We start from the raw sequence: 11,298 nt of genomic DNA, 5'->3' as shown, positions 1-11,298 counted from the left end.
TAAAAACTAATTAATGATCCAATTTGAGACTGACTGAAAGAAAAGACACAACGGAGGTGAATTATATAGTTTCAGAGGTAAAGAGGCTGTGATCACGTGCCGTCATTCAGCTGATCCACTTGTGATAATCACACATTGTTACCCGGGTTACGGGGTCAATCGACTTCAGCTTTAATCAGCTCTGAGATTCCTTTAAAAATGACACCATCAATCCAACATGTAGGCAGAATAATTACAGCTGAAGAGTAATTAGAGGGGGGGGCTTTTAATTTAACAGAATCACGTTTTACATTTGGAACCGAACACATTAGAGCTGAACTTTACCTTTGATTAGCTTCACAGCACTGGCTGGAGATTTTAATAACAATTCACAGATTTTTTTCTCAATATATAAACTTCCTCAACCTGAAAACTGCAGCAATAAAATATTTAGTCCAACAGGCCAGCAGACGGAAGCCACCTGGGAGAGATGAACACGACTCAGAGAAGCGCCTCGTAGCGACTCCACTCCAGCTAAATGAGTTCCAGATTACAATAATACCCCTGGCAGGCAATTAAATCCATATAAACACGCATGGCACCACAGGAAGCCCCCCCGCCACACGCGCGGCCGATAAAGGCTAACTTGGCTAGCACCAGCAGCTGCTGCTGCGTGCGAGAAACTTTATGACACTCAGATATAAACGTGCTACATGTGAGGGATCACGAACAGAACCAAGATAAACACCAGTAATCCACTAACAATGACTGATTCCTCTGACCTAAATGCACCACAGCAGGTTCTGGCTAACAGGTGATATATCCAAGATATTTCTGCAGGTTTGGCATATTAAAATAAAACATGCAGATATGAAACCTTTCTACACAAAAATGGGTTTGAACCTTGCAGCCATTAGCTTTTATTTGCATGTTGAGCATGCTAAAGTTCTGATTCTGTCCAATGCATAAAATGTATGCATGATAGGGTACAAACAAGGGCATTTTTGTTAGCATGCTAGCACTAGTACTAAACTGAACAGTGTGACATCCAACATTTAGCTGTTTTGCTTCATTGATTAGCTTCTTTCTACATATACTACCGTGCATACTAGCAGGGCAGCCTTCTATTAGCATGGGTTAGAAGTTAAAAATAATTATGTAATGTTTAGTATTTTCAAGAACATCAGATGGCATCATGACCTGTTTTACAAACACATGGATGTACACGGCTGCGTATGTTGCACACTGAGCCAGTGGCGTCTCATCCCACTCATATGTGGCCCGCGTTAATATGATTAGCCCGGATTATGCTAATGTGCACAGGGATCTGGTGGGCGCGGGGAGATGTTCCGGGGAATAGTTAATTGGTTGAGTCGCTTTGATGTAGCTGCGAGGAGAGAGGGGGGGTTGTTGGGAAAAGGCTGGAGACAGCGCCCCCACATCTCCCCCCTCCCCCAACCCTTTTTTTTGGCCCGTGAGGTGTCTGTGATAGCAAGAGGTAAAGTGGAATGAAACCTGATGAAACCAGTGGTGGGAGCAGGGGACAGGAAGTGGGAGCTGCTGGGTGAACAGGTGATTGTTGAAGGTCTGGAAACGCCACGGTCAGTTCCTCTCAAAGCGAGTGTTGGATGACGGCTCATCGTGACCTTGGAGTCCAGTTAGAAGCTCGTAAAAACTCGAAACCCCGACCGATAAGTAAAAATCTTGCAATTTTATTTGCATATAAAGGCAGCTAAATATATCACAATGAACTGAAAGAACTAACATTTCCATGAAGAGGGATACAATCAGATAAAAGAGCGAGAGGAACGGAGCACAGAAGAGCATTTACAGTGGCGCAGTTGAGACAACTATTGGCAACATTTTTTTTTTGTGCTAGCAAGATTGCATTTACACACAGTGCAAAATCAGAGAGAAAAAAAAAGCAACGCAACACAAATACTATCAGATTTACACATTAAAGGACAGCTCAACCATGTTTAGGCAGGTGCGTTGCCGGGGACGACGGCACCTGTCGGATTGTGACTCGATTCCCTCTCGTGAACGTCGGGAGAAAAGAAGCAAAGAAAAGTCCGTCTGATGGGAACAGCAAAGAAATTTGTTTTTTTTTTTCCTCCGGCAAACACAACTTTTAGAACAGATGTTTTACAACATGAATATATAATATATATATATATTTTATACATACATTTTCCAGATTAGATCAAAAATTCATGATGGGAGGCTACAAAGTTGGTTTTGTTGGTAATTTGCTAGCTTTCCGTCCCTGCGTTGGTCAGGTGGGTAATAAATAAGGATTTTCCTCTCAGTGGGAGGGGCTCCGGCTGAGAACATTAAAGCTAGTTTAAGGCAGCGTCCCTGTCAGCCAATGAGAAATGAGGAACCGGCGAGAATTCCAAAACAGACCTAAACACGAAAATATCAGATAATATGAGGACAGCGGAAGAAACGAACCCCGATGGCGTTCACCGTCGACGCAAACCCGACATTAAGAAATTGTACAAATTCACAAAGCATCGTTTATCTTACAGATCTGACCAATATTTATCAAGAGCAAGATTGTTTAACCACAAAAATCCCCCAAAGGAAAGGAGAATCCCGGCGTGACTCCGCCCACGGCCACGCCCCCTTCAAACTTGAATCACTTCCTGTTGCGGGAGAGTTGAGGGCGATAGCCACTGACCCCCCCAATATCTCCTCAACCCCGACGACAGCTCGGAGAGGACCAAAAAGTTTACAAAGAAACACTTAGATTTTTTTTATCTTCTTTTTTTTTTTTTTTTTTTTAACTCCATGTATTTATAAAAAAGGAGCTTATCCCGCCCGGCGACCCCCTCCCCCGGCGACCCCCTCCCCCGGCTGCGGCCCTCAGGAGCTGGAGGGGTTGGGCAGGTCGAAGACGATGGGGGGGTTGGTGGGCTGGTAGCTGATGGTGCAGGTGGAGGCGTTGATGAAGGTGGTGTAGCCGTCGGTCATGATCCCGTAGCCTGGGGGGGGAGCAGGTGACAGTCAGGTAACATTCCGCTCGTTGCCCAGCAACCAAACCTAAAGCCCCGGTTAATTAAATCCAGTCGGTTCTGGAAGAAGCCTTTGATGTTCTTTCATGCGTGCTCATCTGTAACAGTGGCAGGAAGTGATGCGTGTCTCAGAGCGGCGGCGGGTACCTTCGTGTATGTGTCCGAAGGCGTGAAGTTTGGGCCGCACCCTCTTCTGGACCGTGTTGAGCAGCTCCACGCAGCCGACCCGCTGCAGCTCCTTGGGGACCCAGTCTCTGAACCCTGCAGGGGCGGAGACAGATATCAACCTGCCACCTGATGCCCCGCCCCCCCGACACCCCACAAAAACGCCGCCCGCCGTCGGCTCGGTGTGGCTGACTCACCCAGGGGGGGTCCGTGGGTCATCAGGATGTCGATGCCCTCGGGGATGAGGTTCCACTTGTCCAGCAGGGACTGTCCTCGCGGCAGGTTGAAGCCCCAGCCGTTAAACCAGGGGGACCTGCGGCACAAAGCAGCGCGGTGAGACCGGCGGCGCCCACACGGGCGTTGCCATGGAAACAGACGGGGGGGGGGACCCCCCACACTTCAAACAGCATCACGGCTGCTTCCAAAGGGGAACGCGGCCCGGGTCGCCCCGCGACCACAAACAAAGACAAGACGGAGCGTCCATCACGAGCAGCACACGACCTTTGACCTTGGCGACACGTGTCTGGGACTTGAACTGAGCGAACCTCTGACGAGGATGAGGGACGGCCTGGGAGACTTCCAGCGTCCCCGGACGGACACAGATGGAGGCTCCGCGTGGTCCGGCCTAAATGACGGACGGGTGGACGGGAACAGACGCGGAGTACACGCCCACCGCGGCGGCGGGGGGGCAGGGGTGGCGGGGAGAACACCGAGCCGGAGCGGCGGGCCGGCAGATAAACCGCCTTCATTCATCACAGTGGCGGGACGCCGATAACAGAGGAAGACGGAGCGTCACCGCAGAACTCCGGCAGAACGGGAGCGTCCGAGGCCGAGACGCCTCCAGGTGGTCAAGAGGCGGCGCCGTGGACGGGAAACGACCCCGATAATGTCCCAGCTCCGCACAGAGGCCGTCGGGGTGAGTGATGGGAGCTCAGGCGGCGATCGATACGGGTAAACGGGGGGGGGGGGTAGAGTTAGGAGGGGGCAAATGATTAAACCGATGACCTGAAACTTGTTTTGTTTTAACCAGCAAACAGGCCTCAAGCTGCTGCTGCCGTGGCAACGGCGGCGGACGGAGATCAGGTCCTGAGTGGCTCCCTCAGATCCTGCCGGCTGGATAAATGTGTGTGTGTGTGTGTGTGTGTGTGGGGGGGGGGGGGGGGGGGGGCACAGACTGAACTGATTAATTAGAAATAATCACACAAATCGGAGCTAATGGACATCTAATGGATTACTGGGAGGACTCTTCTCAGATGGAAATAACCGCTGTTGCTGGGAGGGATCTGGGAGAGCAGTGGATCACAGGAGAGCAGTGGATCACAGGAGAGCAGTGGATCACAGGAGAGCAGTGGATCACAGGAGAGCCGTTCAGGTGTGGACTCTCTAGAACGCAGCTGAGGAGGAACACAGAAACCAAACTGAGGTCCACGGCCAGCAGAACGCACGGTGTGATGTGGCGGCGGCACCGTGGTCGCCCTTCTCGCCCCGTCTGTGAACACACACCCTCCATGAGAGTGTGTGTGTGTGTGTGTGTGTGTGTGTTCAGTTCAGAGCCCAGTCTCGCCTCAACGATCGCCATCTGGAATGCGTCGCCGTGGCAACACAGTAAACGTGTCTGGAGGCAGACACAGTGGGAAGGAGAACACCAATGGAACAGAACTGGAAACTCAGAAAGGTGTTTTGTTTGTTTGTTTGTTTGTTGTCACAGCGAGCTTCATCAGACGCGACGATTCCGGGGTAAAATTCCCGAGCATTAGTGACTTTTAGCCCGACCGTCTCGCTGCACAGAGGAACCAGACGGGGGTTGAAGGGCTAAAGATGGCTCCGCCCACAGAATACTGCAGCGGCGCCGGTGGAGATGGCGGAGGAGGCGGAGCCGACCAGAACCGTTTAGCCTCATGTGCAAAAAGTCAATATTCAATTAGGCCAGTGGACATCATCAGGGTGGCGGCGCCGCGGCGCTCTGGGCGCCACTCTTAACCCCTCAGCTCCCCAACCCCCCCAACAGTTGGGAACTCTCGTTACCTTTTAAATCAGGCTCCGCCCATTTTATGGATCGCTTTAACCAGTGTTTCACGGCTCGGTGAACCTGATTATTTTTTGCCTACTTTAACTCGACCCTCCTCTAGTTTAACTCGATCCTCCTCTAGTTTAACTCGATCCTCCTCTAGTTTAACTCGATCCTCCTCTACTTTAACTCGACCCTCCTCTAGTTTAACTCGACCCTCCTCTAGTTTAACTCGATCCTCCTCTACTTTAACTCGACCCTCCTCTAGTTTAACTCGATCCTCCTCTAGTTTAACTCGACCCTCCTCTAGTTTAACTCGACCCTCCTCTAGTTTAACTCGATCCTCCTCTACTTTAACTCGACCCTCCTCTACTTTAACTCGACCCTCCTCTACTTTAACTCGACCCTCCTCTAGTTTAACTCGATCCTCCTCTAGTTTAACTCGACCCTCCTCTACTTTAACTCGATCCTCCTCTAGTTTAACTCGATCCTCCTCTAGTTTAACTCGACCCTCCTCTACTTTAACTCGATCCTCCTCTAGTTTAACTCGATCCATCTCTAGTTTAACTCGATCCATCTCTAGTTTAACTCGATCCTCCTCTAGTTTAACTCGATCCTCCTCTAGTTTAACTCGACCCTCCTCTACTTTAACTCGACCCTCCTCTACTTTAACTCGATCCTCCTCTAGTTTAACTCGATCCTCCTCTACTTTAACTCGACCCTCCTCTAGTTTAACTCGATCCTCCTCTACTTTAACTCGACCCTCCTCTAGTTTAACTCGACCCTCCTCTAGTTTAACTCGATCCTTCTCTAGTTTAACTCGATCCTTCTCTAGTTTAACTCGATCCTCCTCTAGTTTAACTCGATCCTCCTCAGACTCACTAGTCCTCGATCCTCCTCAGACTCACTCACTAATTCCCCAGAACAGAACTGAACATTTCCTTAAAAAACACCGTGTTCTTTCTGGCTTCCAGTCAGCAAAAAACACTGAATTAGAATAAGCTGAAGGAAGTTTGCAAGCTGAGAAGAATAACAGCAGCTTCTCTGGAGACGGAAAAAAGAAAGGAGTCAAGGAGCAGCAGGCACATCAGAGTCAACAGGACCTCAGAAATATCCGCTCTGTGCGGCTAAATGCACATTATTTAAGTCTTCTAGGCATCGAATCCCACGTCCAGCAGAACTGGGCGGAGCCGGGGCCTCGTTCCGTGGAGTAAATATAGAGTAAATAAAGGAATAAAACGATTTGTCTGAAGCAGCAGCCTGTTTTTGCCAGGTTAAAGGGATTCCCTCGTTTACCTGCTACAGGAGCAGCTGTTGTGTTTACACGGCGACACGACCCAAACGGGTCTCAGGTAAAATACGATCCTTGAGGTGAGCGCTGGGAACCAGGTGCATCCTGGGATATCAGCACAGGAACAGAACATGCGGTGGCATAAACAAGCTGCAACAGCCCAGAGATAAGAGGGGGCGGGGGAGGGGGGGTTGTGTTGGTCCAGCGATCCATCGTGTCTGACCTCTGTGTCAGAGCAGCCCTGGGGTCAGAGGAGTGGGGGGGGGCATCTCATTGATCAACCTGTCAGAACCAATGAGCGCTGGCATGTTAATGGGACTTTTATAAGCCCCGCGGGAAGTACACGGGTGTGTGTGTGTCCGTGAGTGTGTGTCTGTGTGTAATCCCACAGCCCAGGTAGCCTTATTAAAAGGAGCCAAGTGGAGACGCGGGCTGGGTTTTGACAAATGGCCTCTCAACACCAAGGCCACCACCGCAAACTTTGGGGACAAGGTAGAAGGCACAGAGGTGAAGTGGTGGTGTGTGTGTGTGAGACAGAGAGAGAGCGCTTTGCTTTAACCCAGCATTAATAACCTGTGCCTACTGTTTGATGCGCTGAAGACTGGATTAATATTGCAGCCAAACTTGGAGATGTTAAGAGATAGCCACCAGACTTAGCCCATTTATGCTACGTCTCTCTCTCTCTCTCTCTCTCACACACACACACACACACACACACTCACACACACACACATGTAACCATGTATGAATACACTCTTTTCTGAAAGGCAGTCTTCATGCCAGCCGGCTGCAGCCTGACCTTCAGTGATCTAATGTGTATCAACCGCCAGTTTTAGCAGTGTTGGCAGTGGCTAATGCTAACATATTAGCAACAGCCAGCAGATGACAGTTAACAACCAGAGAGAAATTTACATGTAACCAGAGCGAAACAGACAACACGCTGTTAACAGCTCCCGTAAAAACACTACATGTGACCTGACGACACCCTGGGGAATCAGATTTTCCTGTGGTGGGCGGGGTCAGGGAGGAGTGGCGAGGCGTTTTGTCTGTACGTGAAGTCTGAGAGAAACTGGAGACCAGGCTAATAAAAGAGGGGACTTATTCAGACTGTGTGAGGGGGCTGGGACTCATTGAACCTACCCTGAGACATGGGGTTCCATTATCCTCTTCCCACCCTGACCCCTGTGAACTTGATCCAAGAGAACAATGTGGGGAGGGGGTAGAAAGAGAGCGAGGGGAAGTTGGGGGGAGGACAATATGTCTGGGAAACAAGTGACAATAACTGACAGGGCAAGGTTTCATTCCCAGCTTTGCCCCAAAGGATCAGGAAGAAAGTAAGCAGGAGAAAATGAGCGCACGTTGTTACTCAGGTTGTCTTTCGGAGCGTTCAACCCCCGACTGTTCAACGCAGACGCCATGTCACCAGGTCTGGAAGTAAGAGAAATGCCTGAACCTTGAAATCTACAACACACAATACCCCCCCCCCCAACCCCCCCCACCACACACACACACACACACACAAAATGATTTTAAAGGAAGAAAAACACGCTTGTGTTGTTTGGCTTTTGCTATTGTGTTCATTCAAGTCAGATGTTGAAGGTCAAATACAACAGAATAAAACACGGCGCTTTGATGATTGTTAACATATAAACATATAAAAAAGTTTTGAAAATAAGAGACACACAAAAAAACCTTCAGTCAAAAAAGGCCTGTGTCATGCTAACGTGGCCTCAGGTCTGCCGCCCGCTCAGGGAGGCGGAGTCAAAGCTGTTTCACCTTTGAGAGGCCATCTGGGATATAAACAGCGCGACAGCGAGGTCGACCTTGTGGAGCGACGCGACAGAGCCGTGACGTCCCGTCGAGCGCGACCAAGACTCGTCAGCTAGCTTGAGAGGAACTCCAAAAGACAGAGCTCAAGGTTCGGAAGCTGCTGAACGTGCCAGCGGATTCCATGATCCCAATTCCTTCCATCAGCAGCCTCAACAAAACAAAACCGGCTCAACTAAAGTCAGCGGCTGCGTTTTTTACGCTCTGTAGTTGTTGTCGTCAATCAGCTGCACGAAGAGCAAATTCCATCAATAACAAAAAAAAAAAACCCCAAGCTGTTAAAACAACCACCTGCTTCCAAAGAGCTGCCGTTTTGTCTCCTCCAGAGTCTGAAATGAGTCTCTTCCTGAGTGTTCTGAAGCAGCAAAGCAGCAGGTTCTCACAGGCTGCAGCTGGAACGCCGGGAAAACAGAACCCCCCCCACCTCCAAACATGACAGGCCAACCACTCTCTGCTGCAGAGGTCACAAAGGTCACAGGAGGGAGGGCGAGCACGGGTGTTAATGGTAACAGGAAGGGCCACGAGGTTGAGGCGGGGCAGATACGTGGCACCCCGTTTGTTTGCCCTCATTGTCTCCACCTCACAGCGAGTGGATGCTGGTGGGGGCACGGCAGCAACAATAGGCCCAGGAAAGCTCACAAGCTGGCATTGTTAGCGCCGGGTTTGTGTACAAAGTACAAACATGAATGGAAAACAAAGCCGGACGCAGCGGCGTGACGTAAAAATCTGGAAGGAATTAATCTTTGCCGGTCTTGGGTTGACAAACAAAACGCGCATGTTTGGGAATTTTCGGCTACATTAGGGATTCGTTGGCTGCAGCTCAACGGCCGTAAACTCCCCCCACATTCCTTCAGAAACATTCCGCCGCTGCTGTCGGATGTTTGTCACGAGCAGATCGATCCACGGAGGTCAGGGAGTGCCGGCGTTTTTGTTTATGACGCCGCGTCCCCGTCAACACCTGGGTGTTTCTACCACCCGTGTGGAGGTGTCTAAATCCAGTGAGTGGAGATAAGCAGTCTTGTCCTTGCCGCCACGCCGCGCAGAGGTCAGCAGGAAGGAAAAGGAAGTGTCGCACCGCGGCGTGAATGCTATCGCCGCCGAGCAGATACGGGCGGCGGGGGTCAGCCCTCCTCTTCGCGGCGCTGACGGAGGAGCTGATTGATTGGCTGGAGGTGGGGCGTCTGCCTTGCAGCCGCTGCAGACGGCGTTCAAAGAAGCAGACGAGGAGCTGGATTCTGGGGACGTTTCGGTCCTTTTCTGTGGCGCGATTGGATCACGTGATTGGAGGGCCCAGCGTGGGCCGCTGTTAGAGGTAAAAGAAGGAGAAACAAAAGAGAAGCAACACCTCGAAGAGTCTGAATGAGCCGCCGCCTCGCCTGTCCCATCTCGCTCCATCTTGAATCATTAATGTCCTCTTCCTTTTTAAAGCTCCTTTTCTCTCCATCTCTCCCTCCGTGTGCTGACTTCCTGTTGTTGAGGGCATCACTTATTCAATGGGGCTTCGGCTGTGGCAGCACTTAGTTTGGTGACCTTTCACACAGGACTGTGCAGAGAATAATGGACAGGAGGACACTGAGGGACATTCTGAGCTGAAATCTATGTTTGGGGGGGGGTTTGCTACGGTGAGAGGGACAGCTAATGCAGGGCCACCACATCACAGACGAAGCCTTCCTCAGGTTTTCAAATATTTATCCATTCATAGCATGAGACGCAACGTGGGACGGAAAAAATTCCTGTCGGATTCAGGAGACCCCGACACACACACACACACACAAAGAAAAACCAAAGAGATTCCAAAAACAAAGGCCAATTCTGGTGAGTGGGGAGGCTAATGATTGAAAACCCGACAGGGCATCACGGAACATCTTTCCTGCTCAACGCACAGGTCAGGGTCAGGAGGAGAGCAGGTGATCTGCTGACAGGCTGCTTCTGCCTCCCTGGCGGCTTCCTGAGATCTCTCAGGCTCCTGCAAAGCGAAGCTGCCTGCATTTTATGGCCCTGGGCAGCACCATCGTGTCATGGATCTCCTCCTCATGTGGCAGAAGCCTGCTCAGCTCTGGGCTCCTCTGCCCCCCCGCTGCATCGGATCGTTTGATCAAGCCTGCAACCTTCGCAATCTGGCTCTTGGGTCCCTCTGATCCCAAAATCTGGAATACTGGATCGTCTCACTTTGATACGATGCAGCACAAACATGGGTGTTATTTATTATTCATAAAACGAGCAGCTGTTGGTTCCTTCTGAGGGGAAAAACTTCATATTTTGTTGATGATTAAGTGCTAAACCAACATTGTAACTGGCTTCTCGATGTGAATTATTTGATGGAAAAACAAATAATTATATTGCAAATTAATACCTATAATTTGTGGCACCAGGATTTAACACTATTTTACACAATATAGCAGAGAGATTCTGAGTAAACAGCTCATCATTAACATTATACAGACGTCATAAACTCCTAACGAGTATCATACACATTTTAATCCCCTTTTCCCGAGATTCAAACGAACCTGCAGCCGAAACCATGACGACATGTCCGAACAGGATGCTATTAGTTTATATCAGTTTGCCTGCTAATTTCCAAGAAAGTGGACCGTGTTTATTGGCACATGCCCCATCGCTAAGCCATTCATTATCAGGGCGACTAACCATTAGCTGCAGCGCTGTTCATATCCTGCTAGTTAGCCTGGATATGCTGTTAACAGGCAACATGCCATTAATTCTGCAGGTACAAAGGAAGACGTGACCCCGTTTCCGTGCACCGTGGTGAGCCTCGACAACGCCAACACGCAGGCGGGTGTTTAATGTGCCTCAGAGGCGGAAGAGACTTGCAGCGTGTTTACACAGCAGCATCTTGGAGCTGGAATTAATAATAGAGCCACTTAGCATTCAGAGGCGCTGGTCTCGGCCACGCTGTTTGTTTCACAGGTCATTAAATTTATGCCGCAGCCCTAATGTTCATTACAGCAGAAAACTGGCCAGGGGTCTGTTACACTCGCTCACTGTCTTTAATC

General features: G+C 50.0%; 1 protein-coding gene across 2 annotated transcripts in view; it reads right to left on the bottom strand.

The window, feature by feature from the left end:
- Positions 1-1,671: 1,671 nt before the first annotated feature.
- mpped2a (metallophosphoesterase domain containing 2a) overlaps positions 1,672-11,298 on the bottom strand; it is a 34,590-nt gene continuing 24,963 nt past the window's right edge. For both annotated transcript variants that reach the window (XM_029845981.1, XM_003969768.3), the window contains 3 exons: positions 3,359-3,474; positions 3,144-3,257; positions 1,672-2,966 (listed from right to left, as the gene is read on the bottom strand). In XM_029845981.1, the coding sequence (XP_029701841.1) occupies positions 2,848-2,966; positions 3,144-3,257; positions 3,359-3,474 (349 nt within the window). In that variant the 3' untranslated portion in view covers positions 1,672-2,847. The remainder of the gene's footprint in view (positions 2,967-3,143; positions 3,258-3,358; positions 3,475-11,298) is intronic.

This window comes from Takifugu rubripes, chromosome 13, assembly GCF_901000725.2.
Source record: "Takifugu rubripes chromosome 13, fTakRub1.2, whole genome shotgun sequence".
Taxonomy (NCBI): domain Eukaryota; kingdom Metazoa; phylum Chordata; class Actinopteri; order Tetraodontiformes; family Tetraodontidae; genus Takifugu; species Takifugu rubripes.
Note: the sequence above shows the minus strand (reverse complement) of the source record. Positions and strands in the feature narration are given on the sequence as shown.